This window comes from Solanum stenotomum, chromosome 7, assembly GCF_019186545.1.
Source record: "Solanum stenotomum isolate F172 chromosome 7, ASM1918654v1, whole genome shotgun sequence".
Classification (NCBI taxonomy): Eukaryota; Viridiplantae; Streptophyta; class Magnoliopsida; order Solanales; family Solanaceae; genus Solanum; species Solanum stenotomum.
The window spans coordinates 10,924,172-10,940,515 of record NC_064288.1 but is presented as its reverse complement, the minus strand read 5'-3'; the positions used below and the strand labels follow the sequence as shown (position 1 = coordinate 10,940,515).

At 31.4% G+C, this 16,344-nt stretch overlaps 2 protein-coding genes across 2 annotated transcripts; both read right to left on the bottom strand.

Moving 5' to 3' along the window:
* Positions 1-3,049: 3,049 nt before the first annotated feature.
* LOC125871503 (probable serine/threonine-protein kinase PBL25) lies at positions 3,050-6,083 on the bottom strand. The gene is made up of 5 exons (XM_049552107.1): positions 5,869-6,083; positions 5,140-5,333; positions 4,856-5,045; positions 3,999-4,390; positions 3,050-3,542 (listed from the first exon to the last, which is right to left on the bottom strand). Exons 1-5 carry the CDS (start codon positions 6,053-6,055, stop codon positions 3,171-3,173), a joined length of 1,335 nt encoding a protein of 444 aa, XP_049408064.1. The 5' UTR covers positions 6,056-6,083; the 3' UTR covers positions 3,050-3,170.
* A 724-nt stretch (positions 6,084-6,807) lies between these two features.
* Positions 6,808-8,907, bottom strand: LOC125869634 (pentatricopeptide repeat-containing protein At1g31430-like). Its single transcript, XM_049550096.1, has one exon. The coding sequence runs from the start codon at positions 8,905-8,907 to the stop codon at positions 6,808-6,810; it is 2,100 nt and encodes a 699-aa protein (XP_049406053.1).
* Positions 8,908-16,344: the final 7,437 nt, after the last annotated feature.

The window sequence follows — 16,344 nt, the reverse complement described above, 5'->3', positions numbered from 1 at the left end:
CACCCACCCCACCTCCTCCAAAAAAAAATTAAGTTTGTTTTTAAAAAGTATTTTTCAATTTCAATTTTTTATCTTTTTACCATATCTCATCCCTACCTTCCCCCCTGCGCCATCCCCGCCCCCACCCCCATCCCTCTCCCTAAAAAAAAATTAGTTTATTTTTAAAAAATATTTTTAATTTCAATTTCTATTTCAAAAATTATTTTCTACTCTCTAGTAAAAATAAAAATATTTTCTCAAAATTTTTTTAATTCATAAATCAAACATTAAAAAATCTTTTTCAGAAAATATTTTCCACTCACCAACCAAACATGCGAAAATAAGTCAAAAATATACTTGTTTTCCAAGAAAACATTTTCCATGAAAAACATTTTCCTTCATACCAAACACACCCTAAATGTCTCATTACTTTCGTACCCCATTTTTTTAAATTTTAAAATGACATATAATTCACATGTTGATGTCATGCTAGTATCAACGTCCATCCTTTTTTTCCCTCTCTGATACCATCACAATATATTACAGTATATAAATATAGTTTGATGGTATCAAAGAGTAACTGAGCATTGGTCTTCCTTCTTCCTCCATACCACTAAAGTATAATATACTATGATGATATCAATGAGTAATTGAACAATGTTTTCATTGAGTTTTGCTTCAGTCCTTTGATGAGATTACTCAATCATCCATGATACCATTATGGTATATTTACATATTGTCGTGGTATCATTGATGTATGTTTCAATTCTTCAATATTTTAATTAAAAACAGTTTTAAAAGAGTCATAATTTTGATACAATTTTTTAAAAATTTTCAAAAAAGAGAAAAAAATTATAAAAATATATATTTTCTACTAATTTAGAGTTTAATAAATAAGATTGTGACTTTATTTCATAAAAAAAAGTTCATAGATATATCAATATACCGATAAAGTATCACATAGGATTAAGCTCGATCATATATGATACTGATATGGTATCAATATACCGATAAAGTGTCGCAAAATGATTATTTTATAATAGTGATGTTGAAGTCATGCTGACATCATACGCAAAATAAGGAGTAAGTGGGATAAAGGTCATGGGTCCATTAAGGGTAAATAGTTTGAATTTGGGTAAATAATTTCATAATTGGGTCTATTTGTGTGGTTTTCCCTAAAAAAAAAAAATAGGCCAAAATTGAAAGTAATTACTCGAAAATAGAAATTGTCTCATCCCAAAGTAATTTAAGAAAATATCATTTTGCTCCAAAGTATATTCTCGAGATACATTCTGACAGGAATAATTTTTAATTTTTTCTCTATGACATAACACTAATTGCAATGTCATATTTTAAAACCTTTTATTGCATTAATTGCAATGTCATATTTTGAGACATTTTGTTTCTCTGACACAACGTTAAATAACCCTTTCATTTTTTTATGTTCTATATCTTTGTACTTTCCTTTTCTTTATATATATGTATATCGGCTTATAATTATTTTTTGACTAATAAAAATATTTTAAAAATCAAATAATCATACAACAGCAAGAAGTAATTAAAAAGAATAATAAATTCACTAGCTTATTTATTAGAGAAGTAGTCAAATGTCACTCCAACCTATAATCGAATTCTCAACTACACACTTATACTTCTGTAACACCCCAAAAATTTCTAAATTAAGACTTGAAGCATTCTTTATTTGAGTATAAGGTCGTACGGAGTGATTCTTAATTGTTCTTAGGTGTTAAAGTCATTTCTTTAGTGTTATAATGAATTTGGATATGACTCAAGGTCACAAGAACCCCCGAGGACAAAATTGAGTTGAAATCTTCATTTTCGATTAAGTTTTGACATAAGATTCTACTTATGTCAATTTCAAACAATCATATCTCCAAGCACATAATGAATTAGGTGGCTTATGACCTACTAAATTAAAAGTCTTTGAGTCCTCTTTTCAACGCTACCAAGTTTGTCTCATTTCATATTCAGAGTAAAAAGTTATGACTGTTTTACCAAAAACTGTCAAACCAGAGTTTTCTGAGTCTGTGAAGTGTGAACGACAACCCCAATCGATGGGCCGTAGGTTGAACGATGACCCGTCCTGCCAGGTCGTCGCTAGAGTGCTAAGGGTAACTTTTGGGACCCAAATCCTACAAACCCAACCGACGGGCAGTAGGTGGACCTACGGGCCGTCATTTGGACCCATAAATAGACTTTTGAGCCTTAAAAACTCAATATAGAACCCACATATGGGATTTACAGTCCGTGGGTCAAACCACGACCCGTAAAAGGGTTTTTTTGCCATTTAAGAAGGGTAGTTTAGACTTTTTCCACCCTTTCTAAGCCTAACCCATAACTTTTTTTCACCTGAGGAAGTCAAGATCAAGTTCAAGAATGATCAAGATAAAGACCATCGGATTCAAGATCAAGCTCAAAACCCTTGAATTCAACTAGAAAGTCAAGATCAAGATAAAGTTTAAGTCAAGATCAAGTTCAAGATCAAGATCAAGTCCAAGTCCAAGTTCAAGTTCAAGATCAAGATAGAGATCAAGATCAAGATAAATCCCAAATTCAAGATCAAGCTCAAGAGCCCTTGAATTTATATTTGAAAAGGCGAATTCAGAGGAATCATAGAGATTGTAACACTCGCACTTGAAATAATAAAACAATTGTTGCGATAATTTTTCGTTCTTGATTATTGTTTTCTCGACGCAAATTTTATTGTCTACACAGTGATTTTCAGATCATATGATAAAGATGAAAACTACAGAACTCTTGAAATAATAATCCCAACACACGAAATGATTCCAGAAAGAAAATGGAAACTACTGCTCGTGTGAGTCGTGATTATATTGTTGAGTTAAAGCACTACACAAATTAATATTACACAGATAGCCGTAAAAGAATCTACACAGTCAATGTATATAACTTAAATCGTATTAAGTAAGGACATGTAGATTCTTCATTCTGTGAGCTAGTATACATCATTTCTTTGTATTCCCTGCTACAGTGGCTGTAACAAATTGTCCATTTTTGTAAGATACACAATATTTGAAGTACTATTCAAACAGTGGTAGTACTAGATGATCACTCCTCCATCACTTAACAATATCTCTGGAGGGCTGAAGCAACATGATCATCTTTGTTTACCTAATTCTGTTATGGAGTGACTAACCGAAATGTGGATGTCACACTGAAGAACTGCAAGATGCTAGTGATCTTGCATTCTGTTTTCTTGAATTTGAACCCCATTCTATGGCTTCTGCGAGTTCTTCTTGGCACTCTCTTGTAGATATTGTGTTGTCTTCAGTTGACATATGCATTGGGGGTGGTGCTTGAGTTGGAGAAGCGAATGGTGAAACCAATTCTGTTTCAGGTACTGAAAGGGTACTGAGTGCAGTGACCACATCACTAATCAGAGGACGTACTACTGGATCATCTTGCAGACACATAGAAGCAATAGCAACAGCTTGACTGAAATTTTTCCTTGGGAAATTTGCTCCGAGAAGTGGATCAGCCAGTTCAATGTGTCTCTTTGTGTCTTTGAATATGGGTTCAGCCTGGAAGAAGCATAAGAAACACATCTTTTTGCTTAAACGCGGAGAGTAGGACAACACAACATGGTTTTTTAAATATATCAACAACCCGTTGAATTTTGAAGTAAATCGAACATCAGCCTCAAGAGGGAGAAGGAAATATTAGAAACTAGGTTATCTATGTCATTCAGTTATCAGTCATGATCAATACTAGTGGCGGAGCCACATGCAATGAAATGAATCCCCTTTGTCGGAAAGTTATATTTGCAAAAATAGCAGTAGCCCAAATGTTAAGGAGCATTTCTCCAATCTTTATTAATTTTAATGCAGCATTTTAGATATGAAAGAAGCATAGATTTCAGCAATCTGGCTGGGTAAACACTACTGGTGTTGGATCATGTAATATTCAATGGCGTATGTTTCATCATAAAAATAGTCATTAAGGTCAAAGAAGAAAGGAAGGAGAAATGTTTCTCTTACCCAGGTAACTAAGTTCTGCTGATGCCCAAATCTTGTGATATCAACTGCTCTCCTACCCGTAATTAGCTCCAATAAAACTACACCAAAGCTATAGACATCAGACTTGATAGTCAGCTTGCCAGTTTGTTGGTACTCAGGAGCACAATAACCGTAAGTTCCCATGACTCTTGATGATACATGGGTGTTTTCCCCTGTAGGTCCAACCTTGGCTAACCCGAAGTCTGACAGTTTTGCATTATGTTCCTTATCCAGCAAGATGTTGGAGGACTTCAAGTCACGGTAAATGACTGGTGGATTGGCTCTATGATGTAAATATTCGAGTCCTTTTGCAGCATGTAATGCTATTTTCATCCTTGTGAACCAATCTAGTGGAAGTTTATCTCGTTCAAGATCTGAAGAAACACACACACACATATATATACGATTCTTCATTAGTTTGATAGTAATAGGCAATATGTTGCTTTCGTAAACAAAGGTAAACACATAGCTAGTATACAGGAAACGGAATGCTATGACGCCAGTTCATTACTCAAAACTCCCCTTTACAGTTGTGGAGGATAAATAATAGTTTCTTGATTTTGTTACACGTTTTAAAGAGTATTGTTTCATCTTCTGCACTAAGAAGGTGCTTGTTGGCAGTACAAAATGTTTTTAAGATTCTTCTAATATGGTATTCAGCCTTATTGCAGCAAGGGAATTAGAAAAATTAAAAGATTATACAGATATTGTTTTACTATCACAATAACAAATTTCAAATGCCGGTAGAGTAATAAGAACAACAGCAACAACGACATACTCAGTATAGTTCCACAAGTGGGACATGTAGAGTAATAAGACTTTAAGGAAAAAATAAATACCAAGCAGATGATCCTCCAATGATCCCAATGACATGTACTCATAAACAAGAAGTCTTTGGTCTCCGTCAGCACAATAGCCAATTAGATTTACAAGATTTGAATGGTGCAGAAGGCTCAACATCAACACCTCCACAAGAAATTCTCGGTTTCCTTGCAATCCATTGCGGTCAAGCTGTTTCACTGCTACAGTCTGGACAAAATGAAGTGATGATTAGTACAGTTTCACGGCAAAATGCTAGCTATGTATTGAAACAAATAGCAGAAATATTGAAGTGTTGAAGCACCGGGCCAGTTTTGTTAAGGTGTCCCTTGTAAACACGTCCAAATCCACCTTCTCCTATCAGACATTCTGATCGGAAGTTCTTCGTAGCTGTTGCCAGTTCCCTGAAGGTGAATGTTTGAGCTGCAATGTTCTGGCTTTCGCCTTTGTTAGAAGACTTTTGGTGTGTGGTTTCTGCTGGCACCTTTCTAGTATTTTCTGCAGAAGATTTATGTATTAAGAAAGCAAAAACCAATCTGAAACTTTATAGTATCATAGAGAATCACTTATTTTATTTTAGGCATAATACATAAATATGTCCTTTAACTTGGCAATGTGCATCCTACATGGTGTCGTCCGTGTATTATGCCACACAGGACTCATGTGTCTATTTGTTCAATTTTATACAAGTTGAAGTATCTACTTATACACATCCAAAGTTGAAGGGCATAAATGTAAAATGAGTTCAAGTTAAAGGGCACGTTTATGTATTATGTCTATATTTTATGTCTACAACCGTCTCCCTCTCCTTTACTTTTCTATTCTAACTTGTCTTCAAAAAAATCATCTTGTTTTATGGTCACAGTATTCCCCATATTCCCATAATAGCTCCAGCCTCCGATGAGACGGGATTGCTCAGGTGGTAATTACACCCTCCACCCTTAACTTTTAAGGTTGTGGGTTCGAGTCACAATGGGAGGATTATAAAGCAAACATTTTGATGTTACATTTAAAGTTACGAAGAAAGATATACCAGATAGAGGTTGTGAATGAGAACTCTGGTCCTGCTGTGGCTTTGGCCTCGATAATGAATGTGGACGTTGTTGTTGATGCAAGAGAGTTTCTCTTTGACGAACAACATCAGATGTTTCTTTGCTTTTGCTATGTATTCTTTTGAATGCCTTCTTTTCTTGTGATGAAAAACATGAAAAACAACCCATGTTTTCTTTTTTTTAATTTCTAAATATCCAACTCTAATTTGCTAGAATAGCTACGACGAATTTCTAAAACACATACAATTCTATAATCTATAAATTCTGGTTTAGGCAATCGTATTTGCCTTTACAAATTTTGTTGATCTATATATAACTAAAAAGGGAATAGATAGATAGATAGCTAATTAGGCTGTCTAAAAAGGGAAAACCTAGAAATATGTTTAGGCTATTTTTAGGAGGAGGGAGAAATGTTGGAAGTTTTTTTCCGCAAAATATGGTGGACACATTCTTTTGGTAGAAAGAATTTGTAGGGATATCTTGGAGATAAACAATTTAAAGTTTGATTTATTATGTTCATTTGGTTGCAATACTTTCAATGTCTTCTCTTCTTTATAACACATTTATAGGGGTCATTTGGTCGGACGAATTAAGAAAATAATCTCAGTATAATAGATTGTCCATCAGTTTTATAAAAATTATGAGAATCTTGCGCAGAATTTCTACTCAAAATGTATTCTTCTATCGATAAACAATGGAACGAAGAAGTAATACATGTACAACTGATATTATACATCCAATCAAACATGGAAGCATACCTTGAACAAGTCAACAAAAAAAAGGAAGCAGCCAAAGGTTCTCCCATTTTGCATAACCAAAGGAAATGTCGTACCTTGAAATAACTTTTTTCATTGCAAAAAACACTAATGACTCACCATTTACATAAAAGGGCAACAACACTGTGTCTTAAGAATTTCGTATTAATGGGGTTGTGTACATATGCGGCTAAGACCAGGCTCTCCATCAGCATGACCTTTTTCTCTCCAACTCTCTCTCACTCTGTACACTTCATTCCACATTCCAGCTGCTGCATAAACATTAGATAGTGCAATAGAAGCAGTAGATATCTGTATCTCCTTTTCCGTCAGCTTTTCAGCCACCTTCTTTCCAATTTCAACGTTTTCATACAACTGACAAGCCCCTAGAAGTGCAGCCCAAATGGTACCAGTAGAGCACTCATCACTTAGATGGTTCTCTTCCATTCCCTCCACCAAATGCCATGCTTCCTCAAGCCTTCCATTACGTCCCAATAAGTCAATTAGACATGTATAATGTTCTTCGTCAGGGGTCAAACCATACTGCTTCCTCATTAGCGTAAAATATTGCATTCCCTCATCTACTAAACCACAATGACGGCAAGCAGTTAGTACTGCAGTAAATGTCACTTCATTGGGATTAATTCCCATGTTTACCATACGCTGAAAAAGTTCAAGGGCTTGGAAAGCAAATCCATGAACAGCAAATCCCATGATTGCAGAAGTCCATGAAACAACATTTTTCTCTTCCATCGCATCAAAAAGTCGTAATGTGTAACACAAGTGACCTGATTTTGAATACATGTCAACTAAAGCTGTTCCAACAGCTACATTGTCATCTGCATCCGGCAACTCTCTAATAATTTTTGCATGTATTTGCTTTCCTTTGTCCAAATCTGTTAGATGGGAACATGCTTCAAGAGCTACCACAAAGGTCAAGCAGTTTCCTTCTAGCCTATCTCTTTCTTCTCCAGAATACATCTTAGCCAATAAATTTAAGCCTTCTCGGGGCAAGCCCTTTTGCACATATCCTGTCATCATGCTTGTCCAAGAAACAATAGTTTTCTCGGGCATATGCTCAAAGAGTGCCTTGGCATCTTCGATTAGTCCATTATTAATATAACCAGACAACAAAGAATTCCACAGTGGAGCATGTCGTTCAGGTAGCCAACTTTCAAAAACTTCTCGCGCTTTACCAATATCACTGCACTTGCTGTACATGTCTATGAGTGCACTGTCAATAATCGCTCTGCTCTCTTTTAATAAACAAGCAGTTTTATATGAATCCACCAAAGTGATAAAGAGACCATGGACTTGCTTCCCAGCATTGAGCAAACGCATCTTGGCGCAAGCAGATAGCAGAGGCACGAAAATAGTCTGATCCATAACTAAAATTTCAACAGCATTCTCCATTGACAAAATGTACCTCACAGCATCAGCATATATATGATTAAATACATAACCCCTTATCTTTACAAGCTTAGAAACAACATCCCTCTCTGTTCCAACAAAAACTTTCTCCGCCAATGCAACTCTACTACAATAAAAATACATATTAGCAATTGAATTTCGACAACTCGACTCAAACCCACTAACAAACGCATAACCATGAACTTGCATTCCCAGAAGTAGATCCTTTACATAGCCACACCCAGATAAAACAGTAGCAACGCTATACTCATCAGGCACGTAAAATTCTCTACACTTCATTCGATAAAACAACTCCAACCCTTCACACTCCCGTCCATTCTGAACATACCCAGAAACCACAGCGTTCCACGTCACCAAATTTCTCCTACACATTTCATCAAACACCATCCGTGCACATTCCACTACCCCACATTTCGAATACAAATCCAAGAAAGCAGTCTCAACAACAATATTTCCAGGCAAAAATCCAGACTTTATAACATGGGCATGCAAGTTGTGCCCCAATTTGAAGTTCTGTGGAGAAGAAGCAATGGCGCGAGCAACAGCTGTGAAGACGAAGTGATTGGGCTGAGCAGCGGTATCTGGGTTGGATTGATATTGGTTGAGCATGAGGGAGAAGAGGTGAAGGGCTTTGTGGGGTTGATTGGAACGAGCGTAAGATGAGATGAGAGAGGTCCATAAGGTTGTGTCTTTGTGAGGCACTTGGTCGAACACCTTGTGGGCAATGGTAAGGCAGTTGGGGATTGCAGAGGAAACATAGTGAGCAATGAGGTTTGTGGCGTAAAGAGGACAAGTGTCAAGGCCGAGCTTGATAAGCCAAGCATGTTTACTCATTCATGCGTGCGTCCTTAAACATGCAAGCATTTGGTTATCACAATTCACAAGTATGGTTACTTCGATTAAGGGAAAATGACTTGTTATTAAAGTGATTCATATATACTTTTACCATTATACAATAAAACATATATACGCTTACTGTTATAAAAGGAGTTCACATAAATCTTTTATCTAACGAAAGTGAGAAAATTAGTTTAAAATTTAATTTTTTTTACTTTAAATTTTAACAAAATTCATGTATATATGATCATTCTAGTTTTAAATCTTTTTCATACGTAAATTATTTTTTGACTTCTTTAGTTTTATTATTTTTGAGTTTTTTATCCTTTTTTTTCTTTCATTCTTTAGTGCAATGGAAAAAAATAAATTATAACTATTTTTTATGACTATATTATAATTTAGTTGTTGTATTTGTAAAAAAAAAATTGGGGCTATAATAAATTTTGCAAGAAAATTACTGATACAAAAATAAATTTGACCATCAAAATAATAAATTTAAATTGATCATTGAAACAAAAAGAAATATGTGTGAGGAGGATCAAATATATCCCATATGAATTATACTTTTTTTCAAAAAAAATAATTTTTTCACTTCCGTTAGAGGAAATGGTATATGTGAGTCATTTGTATAACAGTAGGAGTATATATGAGTCACTTTTATAACGAGGACGAGGGTATATCAGCTCTAAATAGGAATGTTGAGGGGGTATATCATGTCCTTTTCCCTTAACTTTATTGTTCAAACTTCACGAATATTTTTAGAATATTCTTCCATTTTTATCTTTCATTTAGATTTTTCTATATGATGAGTTCAAAAAACTTTAATTGCTTTGAATTATTTTCTTGGAAATTTCTTACAATAATGTGGCTGAGATTTTTATAAAAAACCCTTCACCATATCGATAAATTTAAGGGAAAATTACATGAGATGACAAACATCCCTTAGTTATTAGTTAATAAGGATATAGTTTGATTTTTTTACTGTCAGTAAATATAGTTTCAAATTTTTGCCATAATTACTGAGACCCACCACCTCTTTGTATACCGAATCAACAAAGACATTCAGTTGCTTTTCTATAAAATTTTATACAAAATCTTTTTTATGTCTCATATCCTCATCCCATATCTTTCTCCTAAAATCACTCTTCCACTTCTAAGTTGAATTTCAAATTCCACATCCTCCCCTCAATTGCGTTTCCACCTTTCGCAGGTAACCGCCAAAATCATGGGTGAATCTATTTTTTCCATTTTCAACATGTATTGTTTGTTAGTTTTTTGATAATTTTTTTCTAAAAAATTCGTTCTCCTTATCAAATTAACAACAGTATGGATGATTCCTCTCCATCTGTGAGGCTTACTAGAGGTACGCCATTCTTTGTGAAAGTTGTTGACAATCCATCGTCGTTTTCAATCAGATTAACTCAAGATTTTGGGGTCAATGCAGGATCTGTGGAAAAAGCTAAACAAGTTCAAGTTGAAAAATCTATTGAAGAATTGAGATCTAAGAAAAAAAATGACCCAATCGAAATTCGGAAAGTCATCAACATTGTGAAGGCTAGTGGCATTAAAATTGTTGAAGGAGGAAGTATGAGAAAAATCGTAAACAGTGATTCAGAGGACATTGAATTTGCTTCACCAGATTCTGGATAAACCTGAAGAACATCAGGAATATCAAGTGTTAGCTTAAAACAAAATTCTAGATAGATATTTGTATATATCGTTACTTATGTGCAAATATACATAAAGTATTCTGATTAAATCATATTTGTATATAGACATATGTATATCAAATATTTCATGCTGCCCAACTTTTTCCCTATTTTTGTTTGTATATTTGGTTAGTTATACAAAAGTTTCTTGTATTACTAATTTGTATATTTAGTTAATTATAGAAAAGTTACTTGAATTATAAGTACAATTTCATGCCTAAATCATAATTGTATAATGTAATTTGTATATTCTACTAGTTATATACAAATTATTTGAAGTTATGTATAGTTTAGTTGTATATTAATAGTTATATATAATATTGATTGAGACAATTGTATATTTTTTATACAAAGGAATTACAAATATAAATACAATTTATTTATACAAATTTTTAGTTTTGTATAAAATATTGTGATTATATATAGCACTTTATTGAAATATTGTTTATCTTCATTTTTGTATAGGGAGTTAGATTTATGTGCAAACACAAGATATGAACATGGTATTATATACAAACATTAAATAACTATATATACAAACAAACTACAACACACTCTTTTGTATATAGACAGTACACAACTTTTGTATACAAACAGGTTTCAACACCATCTTTTTATCGAATCATTCCCGATTACCATATATACAACTGACAAATGAATTTTATACAATCAGTTTAATCAATAATAATAATAAAAAATAATAGGACTTTACATATGCACATATACAAATATAATACATATACAAAATTATAGTAACTTATACAATTTCATAGATATATACAAAAAAATACGAACATGATAAAATATACAAACATTACACGATTATATATACAAACAGACTACACCAAAAATTTGAAACAAATACATCACACTATTTTTTAATGAAACAAGCACGAATGCCATATATACAATTTTCATATTAATCTGTTGCTTCAGTCGTGCGAGGAAACAAATTGGTATTGTCTTTTTGTCGCTATAGAATTCTTTTTTGGGAAAATATTTGATTTTGAACGTTTAGCTTAAATTATGGGATTATGTAAATTTTTGTTACCGTATTTAGCGCTACTGTTACCATTCACTGAAAAAAGTAAAATATTGTATAAATTAAAAAAAAAACGCTTTATACAAATTTAAAGCTACCTAACAAACTAACTATACCCATGGAATGTAATTATGTAAATTATACTAATGAAATGTTATTCCATAAAATCTGTTTGTCATATATGAAGTTTTTCCTAAATTTAATACTCCATCATTGGAGTACTCTACTTGTCATCTAAAAAAAAAAAATACTCTACCTGTCATATGCTTTAAAGGTGAATTAGTAAAACCTACTTTTAGAATATTCTTCCATTTTTAAAAGTTCTTTTTGTCGAGTAGTAAAAGTTGTTTTCAGAAACTAAAAAAAGAACATGTTTTTAAAAAAATAAAAATTGAGAAAAATATACTTAGACCCTATTTGAATTCCAAAATAGTTTTAAGCACTTTTATAGTGTTTGATTTACTAGGATTTGATGCATTTGAGCCGAGGGTCATTGGAAAACAACCTCTCTATCTCCACGAGGTAGTGATAAAATTTATACACACTCTACCCTCTCCAGACCCCCATTTAGTGGAATTCCACCGAATATATTGTTGTTGTTGTCATATTTTTAAGTCAGAAAGGACAAAAGGCCATCCAAACAACTCTTAGAATATTTTTTAAAAATTTAGTCAAACACTAATTATTATTCAAAGTGTTTTTTTAATTTATTGATCAAACAAAACGTGCTTCTTACTAAAAATATTTGCTTGAAAAGCATTTTAAAAATATATATTTAAAAATAAATTGATTATAGGTTTTTTTTTTTTTAATTTATTAATAAGCCGGAAAAGTAAAAATTGGCTACATCACCCTTAAAATATGAGATGAAAAAGCAATTAATTTTTTATACTTAGAAAATTACTATTTAGTCTTGTGCAAATGTATTTCTCTTATAAATTCATTCTTTGACCATCAAAGTATGTGATGTAGTGGATGATGTTACTCCTCTTTTACTCAAAAGTCTCGGATATAAACTTTGGATATGAAAGTTTTTTAGACAAAAAGTGCTTTATAAGTTAATGAAACATTTGACCAAAAAAAAAAGTTAATAAAACATGAAATATTTCATTGGATTGAGAATGTCTTCTAAAATAATCCTAAATGTATCATGAAATCTCCTAAATTCTTTCTATAATTGACGAATCACTAGTATACATAGAAAATTAAATTCATACTTTTTCAAATTATAATATAAAATTATGTCAATTTCATAAAGATTGATTTATTTATTTTATAACTTTTTTTGTTTTAATTACTATTTGAGAAAATCAGAAATAATTGAGTTGTGAATTAACTAATTAACAATCCGCAAGCAAATATGTAGAGAAAATATTTTTGTTTTTCACAAATATGATAAAAAGTATTGGGATCTTGACTTCATTTGATATTTCTATTATAAGGTAATTTTTTATTCTTTAAGTTATATTTTTTACAAATGTGTAAATATCTCTCACGATTATGTTTATATATTATTACTGAATTAGAACAATTAGATGTCCTCCTTTCTATTATGCAAATAATTGTCAAAATAGTAATATTAAAAATTCATAAATATGTGCTTAAATAAATACACATTTTTTAGCAAGTCCTTTTCGATTAGCTTACTCATTATAACAAACTATTACACTATTCATCTTTCTCGATTACAAATAAATGTAGAACCAATAATAGCATAAAGAAATATATTTTGCTAAATAAATACTAATAATCTATCAGTATCCCATTAACAGTATTATTTCTTTTGCCTATCTTAATTATAAATTTAGTAATATATTAATAATAGTACACAATAGATAGACGTTAACAAATTATACAATATCTAACTGTATACAATATCTAACTGTGGAGCGGATAAATATCAAATATAAAGCTACATCTCAAGCATATAAAATTTAGGAATAACACTTATTATTATATATATTTATTATATAGAAATATCAACATTTGTCATTCTCCAATATAACAGAAAGTTACTCCATATACTGACTATTGAAGAAAATATTCTTCTTCATTAAATAAGAAAATAGAAGAAATATTCAAAAAAAAAAAAGGTTTTTAATTAAAATAGAACTAGGTAATTTCCAACACTAACATTTATTAAGAACTAGAAACAAAGCTAATATGATGTCCAAAAGCTGAAAAAGTTAATTACTAAAAAAAGAAGAGAAATAAAAATTCTTTGTAAATTAATAACTAATTCATGACTTGTTATAAGTTTTTTTATGTGTTATGTTACGATCAAGCTAGTTTTGTTATGACAAATAAATTTGTGTATTTTTTCTTTTTAGCATTTTATTTTATTTATTGTTTCATAACTTATTCATCTTTTTTTTTTTATGCTTTTCTTTGAGAATTTTTCTCGTCCTCAAGATCAATATTTTCTATGAGCTATCCTGCATTATTTGGTTAAAAACAGGAAAGAAATATGATAATTTTTGTGCTTTTACATAAAAAATTATATATTAAAATAAAAACAAAAATATACTTATCAAAAAAATTTACATTTAGACTTTTACTCTTCCCCGAAGAAAGAATATATAATTTTTTTTTCTTTTTGCTAATTTGCAACACTCATAACTTTTTTGCAAGTTACTACTTTACTTGAATTTCAATTTCTTTTGAACCTTGTGTCACTTATTAATATCTCCACTTTTATTTTATAAGTATTACTGTTAGATATTTTTTAGCTTCAGGCAATTAAGAGTATTAAAATGTTATTGCAGTAGAACACTTACATTAGTAAAAATACAGTTATAAAATTAGAATCTTCTAATGTTTTGAATTCATCCAATTATGTTATTAGAAAATAAAATAAACTTCTATACATGTAAATTATTTTCTTAAAATCTCTTATTTAATTATTATTATTTTTAAATAAAGTTGTAAAAGAGAATATCTAAGGTAAAGTATCAAACCACTGTGTATAGATATTTTCATTATTTTGACATTTAATATTGTCATACTAAAAGCATAAGGTACAACCGTATAAACCTGTCTTTTATTGCTATTTAGAACCCAAAATATATTATAGGTTGCCAATCAAAGTTTCTTTCTTTCAACTATTGCTAATGTATCAATTATCAAGTTAAACTATTTACAAACTATCTTTTATGATTATTTACCTTAAAAAAATGTCACATATTGTTTTAAAGTTTGAAGAGCATTCACACCCTCCCATACAACAAAATCATTTATTTTTCCGAATAAAAAATTCTATAAACCTCAAAACTTGACTCTCTGAATCTTTATCTTGTAAGAAGTCAAGGCACACATCAAACTCTTTAGCTTAGTGAACATAAACCAAGAGAGTAGCCGTCATCGATTGATAGATCACAAAAAAAAATGTTAAACGGATAGTTATTAAAAGACGTTGGACTGTGTTATTTGTTGCCCTTATTTAAAACAAATATCATTTATAGTGAGCGGTGAAACAAACACAAATTGTCCCTGATTTGGACAAAAAAAATTGGTCCTACAACATTATATGAGCAATATTTGTTGATATCAATCTCTTCAATATTGGTTGATATCAATCTCTTCCGACATGTTCACTTCTGAATTTTTTTAAATTTTCATGTATGTCATTTGTTTTGTTTTTGTGATAATTGATTCAAACTAACTCGAATGTTGGAAATGTCAATCTGACATGTTCACTTCCGAAACTTTTTAAATTTTCAAGTATATCATTTGTTTTGTGATAATTGGTTCAAACTAACTAGAATGTTGGAAGAAGATAATAAGTGTAATATCAACTTCTGAATGTTTAGATTGTGTTGTCTCATTCTTTATTTGCTCAAAGACAATCTATAATCATTTGTTCTTGTACATCTTATGCCGAACCATGTTGTTTCATTCTTTATTTGCTCAAAGACTATTTATAATCATTTGCTCGTGTACATCATATGTTTGAACAATAAATACTATTTATACTCATTTGTTCTTGTACATCTTATGTTGAACCGGGTATTGATAAAGTTTCTACCCAAGAAGTAAGTATTCTCAATATTTGGTAAATCCTCCAAATACACATCAAACAAAGAAATCAAATGAGTGATAGTCCCAAAAAAAAAAAAATACAAGCATCTACAATCACCCTTGGAACGATAGTAAACGGTGGCCTTACTAATGAATCTCCCAACATTCAAGAGTAATTCGAGCATAATAATAATAAATCAAAAAACTCTTTCCAGCTCATAGATAGAGATATTCAAGTATGAAATTAGGCAAGAACTAAGAAATCTACCCCAAGCATATATACCCCTTTAATGCCTAAAGGTCGTGTCGAGTAAATTTTAATGTCATTGGGGCACAATCATCCAACACATTTCACAAAATTTACATTTTGATCATCAACACATTTCTTCGTGTTCCCATCATCAATGTTTCTTAATATATTTATGACATCAAAATCAAAGAAAATAGTTTTACCTCACACATTTGTTGTTCGACTTGCTTCATTATTTATGTAAACAAAGAATTTCCTAATTAGAAGATATGTTATGTAGAAAAATTCAAAATGAATTACATAAGAAAAAGAAGTGAAATTTCAAATGAGCAACCCAGTCAGTGTCACAGGCGAAAAGTTCAGAAAATCATGCAGAAAACATGAACATTTAGAAACTGGAAGGTTTTCTCCAACGT

Coding starts and splice junctions, on each gene's coding strand:
- LOC125869634 (XM_049550096.1), bottom strand. CDS start 8,907: ATGAGTAAACATGCTTGGCTTATCAAGCTCGGCCTTGACACTTGTCCT.
- LOC125871503 (XM_049552107.1), bottom strand. CDS start 6,055: ATGGGTTGTTTTTCATGTTTTTCATCACAAGAAAAGAAGGCATTCAAA. Junction 4,391..4,855: donor ATTGGAGGATCATCTGCTTG/GTATTTATTTTT, acceptor GTGTTTCTTCAG/ATCTTGAACGAGATAAACTT. Junction 3,543..3,998: donor AGCAGAACTTAGTTACCTGG/GTAAGAGAAACA, acceptor TGCTTCTTCCAG/GCTGAACCCATATTCAAAGA.